At 37.7% G+C, this 22700-nt stretch overlaps 2 protein-coding genes across 20 annotated transcripts in view; one reads left to right on the top strand and one right to left on the bottom strand.

Moving 5' to 3' along the window:
• Nucleotides 1-4646: 4646 nt before the first annotated feature.
• On the bottom strand, nt 4647-11645 carry ABRACL (ABRA C-terminal like). The gene is made up of 3 exons (XM_026705575.2): nt 11468-11645; nt 8355-8421; nt 4647-6523 (listed from the first exon to the last, which is right to left on the bottom strand). Exons 2-3 carry the CDS (start codon nt 8413-8415, stop codon nt 6339-6341), a joined length of 246 nt encoding a protein of 81 aa, XP_026561360.1. The 5' UTR covers nt 8416-8421; nt 11468-11645; the 3' UTR covers nt 4647-6338.
• A 4858-nt stretch (nt 11646-16503) lies between these two features.
• Nucleotides 16504-22700, top strand: part of REPS1 (RALBP1 associated Eps domain containing 1) — a 45767-nt gene continuing 39570 nt past the window's right edge. For 15 of the 19 annotated variants that reach the window (XR_015744892.1, XR_015744893.1, XR_015744894.1 and 12 more), the window contains exons 1-2: nt 16504-16786; nt 21969-22092. Coding sequence is in view for 10 of the 19 variants with exons in the window: in XM_026705567.2 (XP_026561352.2) it covers nt 16634-16786; nt 21969-22092 (277 nt within the window). In the remaining 9 variants the exon portion in view is untranslated. The remainder of the gene's footprint in view (nt 16787-21968; nt 22093-22700) is intronic. The other 4 variants (XM_026705574.2, XM_087940284.1, XM_087940296.1 and 1 more) reach the window with 1 other exon arrangement.

Genomic DNA, 22700 nt, shown 5'->3' on the forward strand with positions numbered 1-22700 from the left:
TTCACAAAAACAAAATACAAATAAAACATCTTTTTTGAAAATAGCATGGTCCCAGGTTATCACTTCTTCATACAGACACAAAACTCAATTTCATGCTCATTTTTATATTCTATTCCATATCTTATTACCATTTTATATTTTCTACATAGTTTTTCCCCTCTTTTAATTTTCTCAACTTTGTTTTAATTATCTCATCTCAATTCAAATCATTATATTTATACTTTTGTCTGTCCTGTTTCAATTTCACATTATCTTTTCTTATTAAGCAAATTTTTCCCTGTAGTTACAAATTAGAGTATGACACCATTATATCCTTTAATTTATCCATTCAAGCTCTTATTTAAGCTTCAATGTATACCTTTAAGATTATAGCATTCAATGTAATACATAACTTCAAATTGAGTTCTGCTTGGTACATTCTTAAAATAGAGACTATATTCTTAAAAAGAAAAAATTATATATATATATGTAAATAAAATACACATTCCATTCCAATTCAGTTCTATCATTAATATGCATTAAAATCTTAACATCTTTAACATTTCTTTTCAATTAAATATCATACTTCCTTGGGAACACTTACAAACTTCCCATGTTAATTCTTTTTTTTCCATATTTCTCACTTATATTTTTATAAATCATTACTAATAATTAAAAATGTTCCCTTTTAATTCTCTCAATCATTTTAATTCATTTATTTGTTAGCAAAAATCCCACTACATTACAGTAAATATTTTATCCATCATATTTTCTAAAATTATTTCTATTTGTAATATAACAATGCTATCTTATGTACCTTTGCAGAATCCCTTTTGCAATTAAATTTTCACCCATTATCTCTAAACAAGCTTATGGTTACAATCCTTATATCTTTTCTCTGTTTCTCCATTTCTTGTTTCTGTTTTTTACAACTTCTTTTCCTTGCCTTCTTCCCCCTCTTCTTCTCCCTCCCCTTTTTACCCCCTCCTCTCTCTACTTCTAACTCTCTCATCTGTAATCCCCTCTTCTGTTGCTTTCTAATATTATACTTATCTTTCAAATTGTTCTTCTTTTTGGTTGTTTTTTCTAGTCTTAAACCTTTCATTCTCTTTCCCTCCTTTTCTTTTTTCCCCCCACTTAAAATTATTTGATCATTAAAGATGGCTTCTTCTTTGTCCCAATCTTCTTGTTCTGCAAGCGTTTCTTGTTGTTTCTCATAGTTCCAGATCTCCATTTATAAGAATTGAAACAAGAAGCCAAAAGAACTTCTCCCTTCTTGTGCCTTTTCCTTCCATTTTTTAAGTTCCGTTTTCAGTTCTAAGAGTGATACCATTTTAAAAACTTTTAAACAACCACCCAGTTAATTTTAGTCATCTAGATGCAAAAACCAAAAATCACCAAATAATCCAAATAATCCAAGGCTGTTTCTACTTGCTTCTTTTTTCCACTTTCTCTTCCTGGGGTTCTATTATTTTGTTACCAAGTTTCCATTAAAATGTACCTTTGAGGAATCTTGTTAAAATTTCACTGTAAGTTCCTTCTAATTACAGTTCCATTCCTTAATTCCAGGCAGTCTCCTCATTTTTCCAGATCCTGCCCTTTTATTCTTTTTTTTTCCTTTCCTGCTTTTAAAAACTTTTAAATGTCCAGAAATCTTTATTATCCCTTTGACTTTTATTTTCAGCTTAGATGCCTATTAATGTCAAAGTGGATTTTTTTTCAATTTCTTGCTTAAGTCCTTATATCAGTATAAGGAAGGGAAGGAAAAAAACCTAATCCTTTCCCTTCTCTCTCTCCTTCGCAGCTTCAAAATCTTCTTTGGGAAAAATGTTAAATTTAAATTCCAGGGTGCCTTATTTGTTGCTTTTGCTGTTTGACCCGGTCAACCAAAATTTTCTCTTATCTTCTTCCTGCACATTCTTTTCCAGTCGAGTTCTTCTTTGTAGTGGCCATTTCTGACCACCGCTACAACCGCCTTCGGGAAAGGGAGTAATGGCCAGCTGGGGAGGAGAGATGCGGCTCTCCTCAACCCTGCAGGCAGTCTCCCCCCTCTTCACCACCTCTACGGGGTGGCTTAGGCCCAAAACCAGCTGGCTCGGGGCGCTTCAGCGGCGAGCACGGATCGAAGCCTCGGAGAGATGAGGTTTCGGTCTGTCGTCGCAGAAGCTCAAACTGGAAGTCCATTGTTACTCTCATCTATTAATAGCCTCCTTTTCTATCAACTTCAGGTTCTGATAAGGCTTCAGAAGCAGCCCCATTTGCAGCATATCACTTTGTTCTACATGTGTGATGAGGGCCAATGCTGGCAGATATATGTAGTTTGTGTGGACAAGACTTCTCCAGAATCCTTAAATTGTCAGTTTTTCTTATGGTATTTTAATGCTGAAAATTGCCTGGAAAACATAGCTCTTGGTTGCAATTCTGGGCTTTGATTTGTTTCCCAACTCATTGCTGAAATATTTGCTGAATTATTTTTCAGAATACCAGATGAAAATGTCCCAAACATGCTTTTCAAGAGGAACTGGACTTTTTTTTTCATTTTGCAGTCACAGGATTGCAATTTGCAGTGTTTTTAGCCAGTTTCCAATGGTTTTGGGGGGAGGGGAGCTGGTTTCCAGCGGAATGGAGTCACACTTATAACCTCGTGATTTACTTACGCATCACCACAAAACGAGTTGTAAAATCAGGTGCAGTCATATGGCTGCCTTAACTTACAACCATCATAACGTACGACTGAAATTGTGGTTCAAATTGTCTACCTGTATATATCTTTACTAATGATACCACTAGTACTGAATTATTTCTATTTCAGTGAGATTCTTCAGTTCTTCTTTACAGAAAACCTGATAGGCTTTGATGTAATATATTGAGCAGTTTAACTCTGTTTAGGTATAATAGATGATGCTGCCTGCTTTATGAGAAGGAAGCAAGGAAGGAAATCTATAAGAAACATCATAGAGCATGACTTTATACACAGCATGACAATGTACAGTAATTGTAAAATAAAGTTCTTTCATTGCCTACAATAGATAAGTGAGATTCCTTCACATCTACTATTGCATAAATAATAAGGTAAAGAGGGGCATTTGTATCATTTGAGGAAATGACTAAGGCACTTTTCAATTAAAAGTTAGCTCAGCTTATCTGATCTTCATTATGTCGTGATTCCAGCCTCCTAGTAGCCAGTGCATAAAACTGGAAAGAGAAAGTCACAATATGTCTCACTCAGAAGATGTTCTGATTAGGAAAGCAGGGTTGTATATGCAGGCAGGTTTATCATTTGGTGACTGCAACCCAGAATATTGGTTTGAATGTAGCCTGGTTTACCTATATACCATATATAATAGTTATTAGAAGTAAAATACCCTAGGCAGCTCATACTACGGTACGTATTGAACAGTAGTGGGGTTCAATTTTTTTTACTACCAGTTCTGTGAGCGTGGCTTGGTGAGCGTGGCAGGGGAAGGATACTGTAAAATCTCCAGTCAGGGGTGGTATTTGCCGGTTCTATGAACCACTCAAAATTTCCACTACTGGTTCTCCAGAACTGGTCAGAACCTGCTGAATACCACCTCTGATGTTGAAAGCTTTCTTGAATGTGTGTGCCAGTTAATGACTGTCTAAATTTATATTGTTACAGATTATTATATTTGGTTCTTAAGTCTAAATAGCTGTTTGTTTGTTAGAATTATATCCAACATTTGTGTCAGGCCCTCAAGGCAGCACAACAATACTCCCATTTTTCCACAAAACAACTGCTCTTTGAAGTGTGTTGGGCTGAGAGAAAATCATATTATGTATCCCAGTAAACTTTCTTGACTAAGGATAGAATCTGGGTCTTCCCTACACTAAACCAATATTTGAGCTCCTACATTATAAACCTCTCAAGTAATATACAGCAGTGCTATGGTTCAATTTATGTTTCACATTAATCCATAATTAAATTTATGGAATTTTGTTCATTTGGGTTTTTTTCCTCTGTTTTCTAAAGTAAAATTGCAATCACCATAAATCATAAGAAAACATATATACTGTACAATTATTTTAAAGAATGAGAAATGATAAGATCTTAAAAATTTAGAAGTGTGTCCTTTGAACATAAACTTTAATCAAAAATCTTTAATCTTTAAACCTCTAGCATTTTAGTCAGCCAGGTGTCAACTCAAAGACTTGAGTTTCCATAGGAAATTATCTTGTTTTGAAATCAGACACTAATATTTGTTCTGATGCACTGCTTGTTTATCAGCTTTATTTATCCAGAATTCACACTGTAAACTTCCAAAAAGTTTCCAGCTATTTTAAGACATATTGAAAGCTTTAATTGCTTTAATTGCTTCTCTTTCATGGTAACTAATGTCCTTAATCTTGAATCATAAGTTTAATAAGATCACTAACATAGAATGCATTAAACAAATATGTAAATCATTCCAGAGATGAAAATACTGTATCAAATTCCTTCATAAGCATCAAAGCAAAATTTCTTATTAAGTACCATTGCTTTCCTATGCTCCACCATCGCCATAGCAAACTTTTCTTTTTCTTGAATGCTTCGATTTTGATGAAGTTAATACAAGTGTGTACAGACTTGGCAAAAAGAATCCTTACAAAATAAGAATTCCAGTGCTCAGGTGAGCTACTCTGGACTTCAAGAAACAAACCACACCAGCGAGAATTGGAAATATTTTATTGTAAATACCAAAAATACGTATTTTTGAGACCAAATTTTCCCAGTGTACATGAAATGTTTATTTAATTAAAGGCATATTTTTCACGGAATGAAATGGCTAAAAATAACTCCCAGATTTTTATTTATTGATGAAGTATTTTACTTTGAATCCCCTTAGGGACTTCCAAGGAAGACTAGCTAGCCACTGAATCAATTAGACACAAAAGGATCATGCAAAGAATAGAATACAATGCATAGAATAAGAAGGGCTAAAAGACAAAATGTATTATGACACCATGGTTGCCATTTAGACAGTCTTTAATTCTCAAGTATTTGGGTAGGAGTGGAGAGGGGTGGGAAAAAGAATTGGTGATTTTCTAGTTTCCTAGATGAATTATAGTAATGAAAAGTGCACTTCAATCATCTTGTAAAAAACTAAAAGAATGGACCTCTGTGAGATAGATTTGTACAATTCTACCAACTTTGCATGTTCATGTCCTCTATGAGGCAATCTTCCTGTTCTTCTCTTTTTATGTCATATACTATCTTTCAAGTGTTCAGTCCCTGATGCCTGCCAGAAAAGGTTCAGATGAGCATTTCAAACATCCTGTTCAATTTTTTTTTTCCAAACCAAATAGAAAAGGAATGAACTTGCCTTAACAGTAGTTTGGATAATATTTAGTGCTTTCTGAAGTGATGTACCCAGATTGTTTAAGGTACACCCATTCCCCAGAAGGGCATCATCATCGAGTAATGAACCTTATAGAGAAACTGGAATCTGAGGAATAGAAGGACTGTCCTCCCACTTCTCTTTCTAACTTCACCCTGAGAAAAGGAATATTATAGGAGTTAGACACAAATGGTCTTTTGAGATTCTCAAATTTGTGGGAGGTGAAACTGGATGGACAAACAGTAAGACTCCCATTTAGCAATGACATATTGCCAAAGAAAATATCAAAATATCTTTTTGAGTATTTCCTCAGAATTTAATTTATGTCTGATTTGCCGATTGCTGGAGAAATGTTTGTAACAATAAAAGACAAAACACTTTGCCTTGGTCACTTTGTAACCAACTAAGTGAAAAATAACATGCTAATGACACATTTTTCTTACATTATTTTTTTCTTTGAAATGATTTCCATAACATTTTCTCCTTCATTAATGAGAATACGCTAAAAATGCAAAATAATTCCTCTGTCTGCCGTTGCTTTTATAACTTTACACAGTTCCTCTGAAGTATCACAGTTCAGAAAGTGTCACATGAGAAATCTATGTTTCAAGCATTGCATAAAGACCATATCAAATATTCCGTTTCAGATGAAACCACCAGCTTGAATGCTGCATTTGGCCAGAATAATTTTCATTCTTGCAGAGGAATCACCGAATCCCCACAAACTCATCTTTGGAAGTTTGTAGCAGGGTTCACAGGTTGTTAATATTGCTAATTTGTAAGGAATTCTCAAAGTTTAACAACATTTCAGACAAGTGAGAATGTAATTCCCAAATTCCACCCACCCCCAAAAGGCCCAACAACCTATGTGGCAAGAGTTTCAGAAAAGAATTTGTTAAAAGGCCTTCAAAGAATTTTTATATATAATTTTATAAAGATAAATAGGAAGATATGCTTTCAATCAAATGCATCTTGATCTGAGTTACATATACTTAATGAAAATGCCATTTGTTAGGAAAGCAACTAATCCTGCAATAACAAGATATCAACATTGTCATGAACTCCTTGCAAAAGAAGTTCACCAGGATAACTAACTATCTTTCGTCGTTTTGCAGCTTTCAGGGTTCCCACTAAAGCCTCAAAAAGGTTGGCACATTTCTCATCCGCAAACAGCACTCCAAACTTCACACTCAATGTCCCATCAGGATCTGGACAAAAGAAAGCACGAGGATGAAATGACATATTAACATTTTAGCTCCCAATAAGTCCTTGGACCTGGAGATTTTCAAGGTTTCTAATTTGATTTAATAAGGTTATTGTATCCATAGCCAAATTCATCACAATGTAAATGTGAAAATAAAACCACTATGTTAACTTCTAAACAAAACATGCACTCGGAGACACAAATCAGTAAAAATTATTAAATCTAAATCCATCAGATCAAATTGTAAACTATATCAAGTGAGTAATCTCATTATTTTAGATTTGCTGACACTGCTGAAGAAAGTATCAAGAAAAACACATTTTAACATTTCTTTTAAAATCTTAATCTTCCATTTTTACATTTTTAATTACTGAAAACTGCTTTGTGACTATATACTGAATAATAATCATATGAAAATCTGGTATCATTTAGGCTGAAAGTAACTCAAGGTAGTCATGATTAATACTGACTGGCTTCATATTAGCCATGGTTGAATAAAGCACAACTAGATGGGTTTGCCTACATGTTAATTTATAAACATATTTTAGGAATCGCAATTTGCATGCTATACTAAGCTAAAAGCAACAAAAATAACCCTTATTTTTTAACCTATTATGATTAATGAACATGAATATCACCTGAAATTAAAAGTCAATGAGGAAAAAAATAAGATTGCATTTAAATGCCCTTTCCAAAAAGGCACACTAGTATAGTGAATTTACAAACCGCTGCTGAGGCTGTTGATTAAAACCTAAATTTACACTACCAATTTAAACTGGAACCAACATGCACATAAGAATTCAGTTTTATTTTAAAAGCAGGAAAATTATGAAAAAATTCTAGTGACTTAACTGGGAATCAAATATAGTTTTGGTCTGTTATATAAATTGTGACCTAATTAATATGCAATGAGTAAACAAAGTTAACATGATAGTTCAACCTAGACATCATGTCTCACTGTTGCCAAGCTTCCACAAGCGAGTAGGCATACCTTCAGAAGGGATTGTTGTTTTCCATTAAATGATTGTTTTATGTCACAAGCTTGCATTAGTAGCTATGAAACTTGACACCAGTTTTCAGAAGCACAGGGGGCCCTTGAAAGAAAGTTGTCAGTCTCGTTATTCTGTATAATGCTATTAGAACTAGAGATGCATGCTGTTGGCTTAAATTGTCTAGGGGTTCCCATGCTGTTATTATGTATTTACTAATCAATATTTATATCCTGTTGGTGTTGGAGAAGTCCTCTGGACTTGAATAGCTAAGAACTGATCATTAAACGAATCAACTCAGGCTTCTCATGGGTTTCAAATTATCCCACTTTAGATACATTATGTGAAGACATAGCTCTCTAGAGAAGTCTATAATATTGGGAAAGATAGAAATAAAGACAGAAAGAGGATGGCTTAAAGTGGTCATAAATGCACCACTGAAAGACCAAAAGAACCCGATTGGGAACAGGAGAAGATATAGTCACTAAGAATTGACATCAACTTGATTGCACATAAACAATACTTTATATTCTGTAACAAACTTATAAGATTGGCTTGAAGCAAAAGCCTTAACCACTTCCTTTAATGTTTGAACTGTTGCCCGTTTACTGAACTTTATTGATTTTTATCCAGTCTACTCCATGTTTTAAGAACAAAATCTTGTATCTTTATATCTTTTCAAATGGTGTTTTTTCTGCAGGTTTTCCTACATTGCAGATTTTTCCCAGTACAGTGCCTTCTGGAAATATTAGACCAATATACATTGGAAATTATGTCCATTATATTCTACCACATTTGGAGTCTATTAATTTTATATTCCTTCTACAGCCATTTCATCATACTTACTTTTGGTCCCCAGCCGCCGAATTTCTTCAACTAACAGGTTGATTTCATGTTCAACATTCATTGTAACCTACAAATAAATTGTTGCCTTATAAATTTGTCCCTGTTTTCTTTCATATTCATAACAAGTACTGAGATTTTAAAAGAAGTTTCATGTGCACTTGGGGACACAATGAATGCATGTTGGGGAGGGGTCCTTTTTATCAGTTCACATTCTCAAAGAGACAGTTACCCTCCTGATTAAGTGGCTTATGTGTTTGGAAGTCAGATACATCGTTGCACATTCTGCAAAGGAAAGTCTTAAAATGCACGTGGTACCTGTAAAGCATTTACTCGTGTTAAACATTCTAGCATTTTAAATGCCTTTATATTGCAAAATAATTGCATAACAATTATTTAAAGTACTACGTTTCTCTGACAAGCACATGATCCAGCATTTAAGGTGATTCTTCCCTTTCACCTTCTTAAACGGAATTTGAACAAAAAAAAAAATCCTTGTCTGCCTCTTTTGCTGTTTGCAGACCAAATCCAAGATTATTTTTCTACTTTAAAGTACAATTCATTTGGAAAAAAAGAACTACCTTTTTATATAATACACTAAATTACCAGTGCAAATGCAGAATTTCAACAAAATTTCACCATGACTAAATGAAAGCACAACTTAAAAGTTGCCACTCCTTTTAACTAGCTTTCTTCAACAGACTTCTACAGTAGTCCTCAATCTAAAACTACAATCAGCCCCAGAATTTCAGTTGCTTTACAGTTGTTAAAGTGAGTCATGCCTGATTTTATGACCTTTTTGCCAGGAATGTTAAGCAAATCACTGCAGTTGTAAATGAAGAATGCAGTCAGTAAACTAATCTGGCTCTCCTCATTGACTATGATTGTCGGAAACCAGCTGGGAAGGTTGCAATCAGCAAACACGTTACCTTGGGATGCTGGAACCATTGTAAATAATGACAGTTGCCAAGCACTCTAATTTTGATCATGTACAATAATGGGAAGGCTATAAAGTTCCTAAGTACAAATTGTAACTTATTTTTTTCACTGCTGTTGTAACTTCAATGGTTGCTAAGTTTTGTAAACTTATTAATAAAGCCCATCTCAAAAGTGGTATAGTATCATAAAGAAATTGGTATCTACCGTAGCATCCAGACTGCCAAAGTACCACCTCTTCAAAATCTTTGTACATCAAACAGCATTGCAAGATAATGTTCCATTTATATAAACTAGTTCAAGCAAATAGGGATTTTTTTATTTTGCTAACCAATGGCAGTTTCCTGACAGACTACACAAAATCTGTGCAGAGATCCACCCACATAGGAGAACTGCTGCATAGTTATCTTCAGAAAATGTCAATATTCAGTTAATCAGAAAAAAATGCAGACTCCACCTGGGTTTTGGCTGTCAGTCTAAACAGGGAGGTCTTCAAACTTGACAGCTTGTGGACTTCAACTCCCAGAATTCCTCCTCCAGTCATGTTACTCCGGAATTCTGGGAGGTGAAGTCCACAAATCTTAAAGTTGCCAAGTTTGGAGACCCTTGGACTAACTCATGTCTCCTACAAGTCTTTTCACTAAAACCACAAGAAGCTGTCTTTAAAAAAAAATGAGGTCCCAACATTGACATTTTATATGCATGTCTAATGAGAAGTTCATTAAGTTTGATGGGAGTTACACCTAAGAAACTTGTATGACTGCAGCCCAGGCAGGCAAGCTCCTATAGTTCCATACAAAGTATGGGAGGTTATTACCACAGTGAACAAACATGTTTCACTTCAAAGAGCAGTGATAATTACTTGTGTGCATATTATTTCAAACGTTAAGGGAATGTTTTTTGTTCAAGTGTAACTGAATCCTGACCTAAGATGCTTCCTTCTCCCAAATGAATATGAATGGCAAGCAAGGATATGTGAGTGCCTAGTTAATTTTCAATAGTGTTTTACATTTATTACAGGTGAGAAAGGAATCTGAGACTTTTCATTGGCTTCATGGCTTAGGAATATATTCATTTTTTTAAATTCTTTTGTTTGCAGCTAGGATAAGAAGAGCATGATGAGTAATTTCCTCTCTGGTGCAACACCCATCCTAATTTGGTCACATGTGTGTTTGTGTGTGAGGGACTGCCTGACTAGTCGGGCAATTTTCTAGGTAAGGTTTCAGAAGTGATTTGCCATTGCCTGCTTCCTAGGGCTGAGAGGGAATGACTGGCCCAGTTGGCTTCATGCCCGAGGCAGGACTAAAACTGGTCTTCAAGCCTGATGCTTGAACGGCTCTATGGCTCCAATGTGGTCCAGGGAAGCTTCGGTATTCAGCTAATGAAAGCTTTCAGCAAGTAGAAGGTCTTTCTCTGCCATCTTTCTCGCTTTTACGTTCCCTTCCTCGACAAGAACAGCTTTCCACCTGTTCCTGTGCGCTCCTCGGGTTCCCCGCGTTCAGAGGCGGGCAGAGAAGGCAGGCGAGGGAAGCGCAACTTGCCAAAGGAGGGGAGCGCGAACCGTTTTGCGTTAAAGGCGACTGGCGAGGCTAAGAAAGGGAAAGGGCGCAGGTACAACAGCCGGGCAAACAATGGGATAAATAACCCGATTTCCCACCCACCCCCCCTCCCCAAACAAGCCTGCTTCTCCGGAAGCAAGCCTCTTCGTCTCGATAAGGGGGCTCCCATCCCGGCTGTAAGCAGTACTAAGGCTGCAGGCAGCCCTCCCGCTGGCCAATTGCGCAAAGCAGAATATCAGCCGCGCCCGTCTGGGATAAACCCCCTTCGCCCACCAGCAATCGCCGGCGAGAAGCGTTCTCGGACCCGAGGACTTCTGCCCCCCGTCCCCGGCTCCAAGGTGCGTTCTCCTGCCCTTTCCATCCGCGTGGAGGATCACATGGCGCCGGCGCGGAAGTGCCGGCTGCCGCCACCTCGCCTTCCCTCCGCCCTGACAAAGAGCCTCGGCTCAAACCCCGGCTGGGAAACAAGAGCTCCACGAAGCGGACTTTGAACTCCGCGGCTCCCCGCAGTCCGCTGCACGGAGGGAGGCGCCCCCTGCGATTGTTGCCCTGCCGTCCTCCTGCGCGTCGGTCGCCTGACTGCGGGTGCCCTCTCCAGCTCACCTCCATAGACTGACTTACCTCCAGAGAAGCGAAGGAGCGGCGTTCAAAGCAAAGGGTGGCTCGGAAAGAGTGTCAGAAGGAGGAAATCTGTGACCAACCTCCCCCCCCTCCCCCCACTCGAGACTGAAAGTGAGCGGAAGGAGAGGTGCCGCCCACACGCCTGTAGCAAACGCTTCTGGGGAGGCCGGGGGTTAAGATCGAGGCTTGGTTAAACCGATGGCACCTGAAAATAAGCTCCGTTTGCCAAGTGGGAAAACGCCAATGATTAAAACAGAGCTAGGTCACACCTGTGTGCTCATGACCTGATGCAGCCTCGTTAAGTGACTTGCAGGTGTCAGTCAACCTCTCCTAGATCAGAAAAGATGGCAGAAGGTTGAGATCGCCTCGTTGTAATATTTGTTAACCAACCACCTCCCAGGAGTCCTTACATGATAAACATTTATGAGTCTGATGGAGTTCCTTTTTGCCCCAGCATCAGGACTGCAGCCATTGAACATATATGTCTTTCCATGGGATTTTTAAAAGCAGGCTACCATAATTAGCTCCTATTTTGCCAGTTTATATACTGTCTAGTAAGGGGGACGGCAAATAGGGTACAGTAATGTCCTAGCAATTCACTGCAGGATATATTAAGGTCCAGTAATTGGATTTCAGTCACTTCTCAAGATATGAGCTGGGCCTTGGGTGGGGATGAGTTTTACAAATGTTTAGAGCAGTAAATTTATCTACCTGTCAAAACCATTGCATTTAGGTGCGGCTCTTGCGAATTTTGTGAGACCTAGTTGTCTGACCATTGCAGAAAAAAACCCCAATTGATAGGTTAACTTTACTTAGTCTAAACCAGGGGTGTCCAACCGTGGCAACTTTAAGACTTGTGGACTTCAACTCCCAGAATTCCTCAGCCAGCAAAGTTGAAGTCCACAAGTCTTAAAGTTGCCACGGTTGGACACCCCTGCTCTAAACATTCTCAAGTAACCATGGTGCTGCTTTAGCGATAGCAGATTAAACCAGAATCTCTCTAGAGGCATTTGTTGACCTATATAATACCGTGTCTGAAAGGCAAGCTGATTATTAGAGCAGCCCCACTACAGCTAGAGGAAGCAATATTGCAGAACACAAACTTTCAAAAACAGCTTACATCCCATGGGTCCGAAAGCGATGTGCAGGTTGTTTAAAAGAAACCTGATCACATTTTTCTTTCGTTATGCTGCTGCTGCTGCTTTTCTCCTGTGGTCATGTTAGTTAAGTAGCACAAACTGAAACAGCCATGGAAGAAAATCAACTGACTGGAAAGGTAGCATGCACACAGCAGTCAAAAGTTGCTGGACACATTTCAGTTCTTGCCACTTCATCATAGTGGTTGCTTGACCAAGAGCCAGGTCATGCCTTCAGCATGGTTTGTATAGAGGGAAGGTGGAAAATATATCTCCAATAGAATGAGAAACCCAAAGATAAAAGGAAATACCTCCTTAAAAAGCAACTAGCGAGGCAATGGCAACTTAACGGTATAGGGATATGATGGCTGTATCCTAAGATTCCTTCATGATACAGATAGTTCTCAATTTACAATCATTTATTTAGTGACCCTCTGAAACTATCACAGTACTGAAAAAATGACTTGTGAGTTTTTTATACTTTTATACTGCAGCACCCCCAAGGTTATGTAATCAAAATTGAGATGCTTGGCAACTGGCATTTATTTGTATCCAGTGATCATGTGATCACCTTTTGCAACCTTCTACAAGCAAAATCAATGGCAAAGCCAGATTCCCTTAATGTTACTAATTTTAACTGGGTCTTTCTGTTCATAGACTAAGCACTTTAACCACTATAAAACACTAAGTGTGTGTGTGTGTAGAGAGAGGAGGGGAGGGAGAAGGAGAGGGTATGCGTGCAAGCTTGCTAACTGGGGAGGTTGCAAATGGTAATCACATAACTGAGGCTCTGCAACTGCTGTATGTTCAAGGACAGGTCAATTTTTTTTAAGCATGGTTGTACCTTTAATTACTAAAGGAATGGTCCAGAGGTGATATTCAGCTAGTTCTGGAGAACTAGTAGTGAAATTTTGAATAGTTGGAAGAAGTAAATACCACCTTTGGTTGGCATTGCCTCCATCTATTCCTGCCTGAGTTCCAGCTGATTGGCTGGGTCTTCTTTTGTTGCCCTGCACAGGAGCTGGAAAGCAAGTCAGTGGGGTGAGAAGGAGTGGGGATTTTACAGTATTCTTCTCCTGGAGTGGGGTGGAAATGGAGATTTTGAAGTATTCTGCCCCTGCCACACCCACCAAGCCACACCACACCCACCTAGCCATGCCTACAGAACCGGTAGTAAAAAAAATTGCATACAGTCAATGACTACCTGTGGTGCGTAAATGGTTCCTAATTTAAATTAAATTCTAAAGAAGGAATGATGTGTAATATTAGTAAGAAGCATAAAATGTCTTAGGAACTGTTATCATATATAGCAGAGGTCTCCAACCTTGGCAACTTTAAGCCTGGTGGACTTCAACTCCCAGAATTCCCCAGCCAGCTTTGCACCAAGCTTAAAGTTGCCAAGGTTGGAGACCTCTGATATACAGAACCAAGTCTGTATATGTTTTTGCTGGAATCTTAAGCAGAGTTGAGGTGGAGAGTGAAAAGGCTGATTAGGCTTGAATTGCTGATAGGGTGGAACCAGTTGAAAGGAAATTTTCTTTTTAACTGCTCAAGTATACAACCTGGTAGGAATATAAGCTTTAACAATGTTTAATAGAAAGCCATCTGGAAGAAAAAAAGTCAAAATTAATTTCATTAATGAGAGTTGTGAGGCATTATAAATTTAAGTTATTATATACACGACATAAAATCACAGCTGCCATTTCTTTAGCTGGTGTTGACTTTCATTCACTGATTCAGCAGCTAGACTGGGCATGCCTCACCAGCAACTGGAAGAAAATAGTGAAGATCAGCTGAGGTGGTGAAGAACGGGCAACAAAACAGGCATAGGTATCGGGAAGGTGGGAACTACAAAGCCCTTGTTATAAGTGCAGGCAGGCTGCCAAGTAAGCACATTTTGATCACATGATGTAGGGGTACAGCAGTGGCCATAACTTAACCATACACTTTGTTCATCATTGTAACGTCAGTCTGAAGAAAGGATCATAAATCAAATACCTGTACATGATATCACCAAACAAAATTAAATTGACCAGGCAAATGTCACTATATACTAATGTCCAATGCCTAATACAAATTGCAGCATTTGTATGATGACGCTATCATGCACGCCATCACTGGCCTCCCTTGTACTGGTTCATATATCTCCCTATCTAAGGTGAGGTTTTGCAGGTTGGATTCTATGGAATCCTAGGTTCCATTGAGAAGTTAAATGGGTTCTGTGGGACTGAGAAAAGAGCTCCACAAAAAGATCTAAACATAGATCCTTGTAGGGAGGATGTTTTCCCCCCATTAGTCTCTTGTGTAGAGGGATTTTTCCTTTCATAGAAAAGTTGCTCTGGAAAAATAGTATCGAGGTATGAAAAACTGACCATATTTAGGGTTGGTTCCCTAGGGAAAGAAAATTTTAATGTGCTCAGCTGTGTATATCTGCCTCAATACTGATTTTAAGGCATATCTATAGCAATTTTTCTAAGTTATATTGGAAAGATCAGGGCTTATCCTCTGACATCCAAATGTCCTGTTCTTCTCAATAAGGGATTCCAGGGTTTTTAAAAAATAGATTCAATGGCCTGAAATAAATTGGAAACCTGATCTAAGAAACTGTCTCTTCCTTCCTTTCTTCTCTGGCTGTTAACTTTTGAAGCAGATGGACTTTTGAAAATACCCTTGCACAATAATCAGAGGCCAGTCTTTCTGGCATATGGAATAAGGCCTTCTGTGCTGCCCCCAAGATGTGAAAAATACTGTAGGAACTCTATTTGTCTCTAGTGGCAGCACCCAAGCAAGCTTTTAAAAAGCTCAACTTAAGCAAGATCAAGTGTGGTTAAAATTTGAATGAGAAACTGCCAGGCAACATCAGGACCGTCAGGTAGATTAGGAAATTGGAAAACATCCCAGAAATCCATGGCAAATCACTTTGGTACCTTTGCCAAGTAAACAGCTTGGGTGTAAACAGAAGGCAACATCCTCTTGTGGGTATCACTTTTTATTTGTACTTTATATTTAGAAAAATCTGTAAAGTCACATCTTTTTTGTCAGTCTTTTGTTAAATTTAAATATAGGCCTTTACTTTTTAATATTGTTTAGTCGTGTTTTTGATAAGGTATTGCCAGGTGGAGCATAACAAATCAACAATAAATATATTCTTTAATCTGGTGTCCTTCACTTATGTTGGACTACAGTTCTTATCATCCCCAGAGTAGGAAAACCAGTCATCCCCAGCAAACTCCATTAAAGATATTCTTGTTTCATTTTCAACTGATCGTACGAGCAAGTTCCAAAATTTAGACATCCACAGGGTGCTACAGTACTCAAGAACACTGTAGCAGACCTCCAGACCGACAGAGGACGGGATAGCACCCTCTTTCTCTGTTCCAACCCTCCCGAACGCTTCTGTCGTATGAGAAAGCGGAGCGAAGCGCTAAACCACCTCACAGCTTCGCATCCGGGTCTCGTGCGCGAGATCTCGGGCAGCCTTTTTTTTTTCTTGTCCTCTTCTCCTTTTCCGGGGGCGGAATTAAATCCGTCCGCCCCTTGGTTGCGCGCGCCTTCCCCAGAGAGCCCGAGGGAGGGGAAATGGGCGTGGCCAAAGGCACGGAAGGGAAACGTACAGAAACTTTATTAGGAGACTTTGACCGACTCACAGCGCTGGGCGCTCCCGCCCCCCCCCGCTTTGCACGCGCGGCCACGCCCCCTCCTCCTCCCTGTCGTCGGGCTTCCTCTGGATTGGAACCTTCCTCCGCAACTCTTGTCGGGCAGGCAGCTTCGCGGCGAAAGATCAACAAGCGACAGCCGAAAGGCGCGCGCGCGCGCACACACACAGACGCACGCGCTCTCGTTCCTTTCTTTTTTTTTTCTTTTTGCGGAAGGCCTCCTTCGCCCTCCCCCCTCCTCCCCGGCCGCTGCTGGCGCGAGGAGGAGGAGGCGGCGGCGGCTTCGCGCGTGCGAGCGCGGCCCCGCTCCCTCTTTCACTCCACCCCGTTGGAGGATCGATCCCCGGGGCAGGGCAAGGCAAGGCCGGTGTAAGATGGAGGGTTTAACGCTGAGTGAAACGGAGCAGCGCTATTACTGCGACCTCTTCTCCTACTGCGACACGGAGAGCACCAAGAAAGTGGCGTCCAACGGGCGGGTCCTGGAGCTTTTCCGCGCCGCGCAGTTACCCAACGAGATAGTCATGCAGGTAAACCCGGTGCCTTTCCCTGAAGGCGACCCCAGACTGCTGCTTTTGACCTCCGGGTGGGGTGGGGTGGGGTGGGGGGGGCTCGGCGAAGGGAAGCGTCAACGGGGAATTCCTGCTTCCCCTCGAGGCTTTGAGCCCCAGCTGCAGCGGGAGGGTCGTTTTGGGGTGTGTGTGTGGGGTGGGAAACCAGGTGGATTTTTTTTTAAAGAAAAGTGAGTCCATTTCTGCAAATGCACCGCCGAGCGAGGCAGGCAGTGCAAACTGGCGGTGCCTCTTCGGTTGCCACCCCCGAGGCTCGAGCACTTTTTGCACTTCTTCTTTCCCAGTTGCAAGATCAGCACTTACGACGAAGCGCAAGGTATGACGTTCATCGCTCGGTGTGTTTTCTTTTCAATCCCGAAGTCTTCCGCAAAAGTAGTAAAATAAGGAGAATATTAAACTGGGAACTGAATATGAAGAGAGGTGTTTCCAAGGAATTTAGAATTACAAGGCTTTTTTCCTATAACTTTCGAGTGGAAGTAGTGCTTAAAGGCAACACACAGAAACATTTTTGCCTTTTTTTTCTGCTTCACTAGTATTAAATCTAACTGTAATCCTTTTCTCAGTTTTGTTGTGCTGATACTCTGAATTACTGGACACAGTTTCATGGTATGGAGTGGATGCTTTATCTTCTTAGCTAGATAAGGTAGCTTAGCTAGGTAAACTATACCTTATAGTTAGGAATGTGTGTTGAAATTTAGTGCAGCTGTTTTCTTTTTTTCTTTGGATTCCTTCTGGGAGTGTTGAACCATTATAAATACTTTTTAAAAATACTTTTTCTACTTCATAGAAAGTGGCATAATACCTCCTTCCCCAATCTGATATGCTGAACTTTTACTTACTCCACTAGCTCATTCCACTAGTTTGCACAAAGACATTCAGTGGTTTGAGATTTATAAGTGTGAGGTCATTGGTGTGACTTGATCATCATCATTTGATTACTATCCCAAAGTGTAAGAAGCAGTAGTTGTAATTAACCTGTATCAGTGCCATATTTATTTTTATTGTTATTAAATGTAGAATGCAGCCCAACTTCTTTTTGAAGTTATTGCAAGTTTAAGGCACTGAAATAGGTCAGTGACAATTAGTGCTTCCAACTCTTTTGGACAGTAACTGATTATTTCCTTAACTTGAACAAATAAAAAGCAGGCAGTGTATTGTACTTTAGCATGCTGTGACAAGGCTCTCATGAAGCAAAACACATTTATCTATTGATATGGTTGGTAAGTACATGTATTACATTGTTTTAAATTGAAAGCCTGAACTGTGTATTACATAACTGTTGCCAAGAAATAGAAAAGACTGTATTAAGAATGCTTTGCCCCTTGTATGAAATGGACATGGCCTTGAATCTTGACTAACTGGAACATGTCTAAAAGATAACTTTTGGACAAAACTTGCTGAATTTGCTTATGAATACAATTGTGTTAAAAGGGGATTGAGTTTTAATTACACTTGAATGAGATCCGCATCTTCTGTAACTGTAAAAATAGATTCAATTCTGTCATCTGTTTAAATACACTGTATACGTGTTCTTCTGTTTGCTTTTAGTTTCCAGCTTATCATTTTTATCAGTATTAAAGATTGGTAGCTAAGTTTATTGCTTTGTATTTATTCTTTGTAAATGTTAGTTCTCCTCTTTTGAGAGGGACACCTGTTTTTAAGTACATTTTAAGCAGTGTTTTTCACTTAGACCTTTAAAGTCCACATATGCAGCCAGATGCCCTGTATGTACTTTGGACTGTATCTACCACAATCTTTTTTTTGCCTTTGGCCATGCTATAAAAATAATAGTGTCCAAATGGGCACTAGGCTGCCTATTACTATCCAAGGTAGAATTGTGTTCCTGAATTTGTTGTTTGGTAAGGGTGAGATAGCTCTCAAGTTCTTTATGATGTCTCATCAGTATAAGGTCTTTATATTTTTCAGATCCATTAGATCATTTGATTCATTGCTTTTCTATTTGGGTAGAAAAAAGGCCCTGACTTAATAAATGTGCATGTGACTGCTATGTATATATGAAAATTATGTTACATTTATAAATGTGTATATTAGTCAAAATAGACACTACTCTGACTTGTATACATATACATATGCATTTCTGTTGTGTTTTAATTGTTTACAATGAAGTTCTTAAAAGTTTGAAATGGGAAGTTGAGTACTTTGTAAAACTAATTCAGAAGTGGGATGGGACAAAAACTTGACAACTCTGAAAAATAGAATTTCTCCTTTGTTGATTCAGAATATTGCATTTAGCTTTAACTCACCTCATTGTAATGTATATTGCATAAATGTCCAGCAATCTACATAATACAGTTCACTTTTAGCTGTATAACTCTTCAAGTAGTGATTGCTTCACTGATTGCTATAGTATTTCATATGGTTTGTGCTTGTACTCAGAATGGAGAGAAACACTAAATACTGTTTTACTATTGATTCACAGCCAGTTATTGCCTAAGATCCAGTTCTAAATATGGTGAACTATCAATAAGTAAACTATCTTCCATTTTTGGAATCTAGTTGAAAAGAAAGCATACAGTAGAAAAATTGTTAACAGAGAACCCCAGTGGAGTAAATAAGGGAAGCTTGTATTAAGCCTTTTTTTAGCCTATCAGTAATACAAAACAGGAATTATGGAAAATAAAAATTGGGACAAATTAGGTGTCCCATCATTTCTATTCTATGAAGGAAATGCAGTGGAAACTTAGGCAGTTTCATGTGAACAGGGACTTCAGTGCATTCTGTTAGAACTTCATAACTTAAACATTTGATTACCTTTATGGAGTGATTGGTGAACAGAAGTGTATAAATTTTATTTAAATTTCTGTGGTGTGTGTTACAATGTGTACATACCAATTTTATGTAAAGGCAACTGGACCATCATGCCATTTGTTTGTTCATCAGCAGACTAACTTTCTGAAAAATGAACCACATCTGGTAGGGATGGAGAAGCTGATAAAAGAGAGTTCAGGTCTTTTTTTAAAAAAAGGTCCATATGTAGCTAAGAACTCTGTAGAAAAATATCCAGGGGGAAAAATCCTCCAATTGCATTTCTATAAGACAGTAAGACAATGTCTCACAATGTTTCCAGCTTTTCCATCCTAAGCCCCCTGCTTAGGATGAATTACAACAGAGCTATTGTTAAGGGATTGGGCAAAAAATCCAGAATCCATGGTTGGTATGTCTATTCCCTAACTTGTTTAATGTATGCAAAAGCAATTTTGTTTAATATATGTAAAAGCGAATTTTACCTTCAGGTTCAAATGTGAAGAATTTATTTTAATGGTATTTTTAGAATATTGTATAGCTAAGGATAACATCTGATGCAGTAAGTAGTCACTTACAATGCTGTGTCATGTTTAGCTGCTATTAATTGAACTAGAGAACTTTATGAACTATACTTAAATAGCACATGGGTTTCTTGCAATTATTGGGATAACTAGGCTGTAAGTTTCTCAAAAGAGTGTTTTTTTAAATATAGTTACTCTAAAGTAAGATGCAATTAATGTGTGTGTTATTGGGATAACTAGGCTGTAAGTTTCTCAAAAGAGTGTTTTTTTAAATATAGTTACTCTAAAGTAAGATGCAATTAATGTGTGTGTTTTACATATTACAAAAAGAATTCAAGAATATAAAGAACTTGCCTACTTAGGGACTTGTCTTTAAGCATTTATCAACTAATTAATGAAGAAACTTTGAATCAATACTGCTTAGAGTCAGAAAAACATAGTTATCTCAATCTTCAGCCCAAAATATTATGGGAGTTTATGGGATTGAATTAATCTTGCTTAATGGGCCTAATTCTGCAATACTAATACATTCATTTGCAGCTTTTGTACAAATTGTTGCAGAGACTAAACTTGCACAAGAAGAGAAATAGCTTGTAGTCTACTAGTCATGATATTATGTTAAAATAAACATCTCTTACAGATAGTCCTTTCTCTAGGAATTCAGTGGTATTTCTTAGCTAAAATAAAGACTCCTCCAAGTTGAACTTGATGCCTTTATGACTTAATGGACAAGCCTGTGCAATATATTTTGTTATAGCAAGACATATTGTATGCCATCCTTTTTATGTTGCATTAGAAGACCATTTCGTTTTATTTTAAATTTATTGTATGTATGTATGTATATGTATATATATATATATATATATATATATATATATATATATATATATATATATATATATATATATATATATATATATATATATATATATATATAGGCAAACCTTTCTGTGTGTACTGGAACCTTTTAAAATTATATCAAACCAAATTGCAACAATTTTATTACTACTGTTATAATTCAGGTTATGAGTATCCAGCTTTTTTTACCTAGTATGACAGGTTCCAGAATGCTTAATACCAAATTTTCAGTGAAGTTTCTGAGCAGTAATGGTTCTCATAACTAACTGACTTGATGTTGATATTTTCAGTCAGATCATTACATATTGTTTCCGGTAGATTTATTTGTACGGCAGAAAAATTTAAAAACTGAAGTTGAGATTCTCAGAAATTAATAAAATTAATAAAAATAAGCTTCTTTTTCTGGTGGAAACAGCAAAATATATTGCAGTAACAAATATTAGGTTACTACCAGTAGTATTCAAACTGGTGAAATTAAGATATTTAACTGAACAGGAATATGAACTATTAAGTACCATAAAGCACACTTAAGTTAAATATAGAAACTAGGAAATTAGTACCTTATAATATTTTAGCATTATTGGTGAACAGTATCGTTGCTAAACAAAGGTTTGCAATTTGTAGTGAACATTCATTTGTATGGTTTCAGTCACCTATAGATATTCATTATGTTGCCCTTTTTGTGATTTTTATTTTCTTTGAATCAGTGGCTATTAAAATGTTTTAAGATTGCCAAATTTTTCGTTTACAGTTACAAATGCATGATTACACTGTGCAGTGCTGCATGCATATTATCAATGAGGAAATCAATAATAAGTAATATGCACCCATGCATTGCAAAATTGTCTTATTACAATATGAAGCTATTGAGAAATGGCTCAGTATCATTAACTTTGGATTTTGGAATTATTTATTCCTTTGGTAGAATGCATATATTAATGCTAAGCTTTATAGACAGATACAATCTCACATTATGTATATTGATCTGTCTGTAGATCATGGAACTTTGTGGTGCAACTAGACTTGGATACTTCGGAAGAAGCCAATTCTACATTGCTTTGAAACTTGTTGCAGTGGCTCAGTCTGGGTTTCCACTACGAATGGAAAGTTTAAATTCTGGTAAGCCTTGAAATCATATTAAAATCAAATTTAAAAATATGCCTGTTGTCTGACTATGATATATTACTGGCCTAGTTCCTCAAAAATGAAATAAGGAACTCAGAAAACAGTGTCTCATGCATGACTTGTGTTAGTGTTCTTACTATCACAAGAAAGTGGAATAATTACAGAATTCCAGCTCTTGAGCAACAAAAAAAGAAAGCTGAGTTTTAGACTTCTTACATGTATGTAAAATCTATAACATATATGCGTAAAGCTTTCAGTCTTAAGATTGTCATGCATTTTTAAGTGTAAGGGAAAACGCAGAATTTTATTTTTAATACGAAAAGGAATGTCAAACAGCTTGGCTGGATTTTCACTTTAACTTATTCTCAAAGTCGGTGCTTATTTAATCATTTTTCCTGTAGTGGGAAATAGGAATAAATAAGTGAACCTACAGAAGAATGAAACAGTAATGCGTAGTAAAAGTTCTTCATTCATTGTCAGTAAGTATAGAAGCAGGTTGAAAAAAGCACAAGCAGAGAAACATATGTGCATTCTAATGCCTGGCTGCTCAAGTATTATGCTGTTAGGCGCTTGAGGTGTTTTTGCAATTAATCGGCTAAAAG

This window comes from Pseudonaja textilis, chromosome 1 (assembly GCF_049901715.1).
Source record: "Pseudonaja textilis isolate UNSWEBS1 chromosome 1, rPseTex1.2, whole genome shotgun sequence".
In the NCBI taxonomy this organism is placed as follows: Eukaryota; Metazoa; Chordata; class Lepidosauria; order Squamata; family Elapidae; genus Pseudonaja; species Pseudonaja textilis.

Excerpts from the sequence above, each read along its gene's own strand:
- ABRACL (XM_026705575.2), bottom strand. The coding sequence starts at position 8,415 with ATGAATGTTGAACATGAAATCAACCTGTTAGTTGAAGAAATTCGGCGG. Across the intron at positions 6,524-8,354 it reads TCGGCGGCTGGGGACCAAAA|ATCCTGATGGGACATTGAGT; the intron begins GTAAGTATGATG and ends TCTTTTGTCCAG.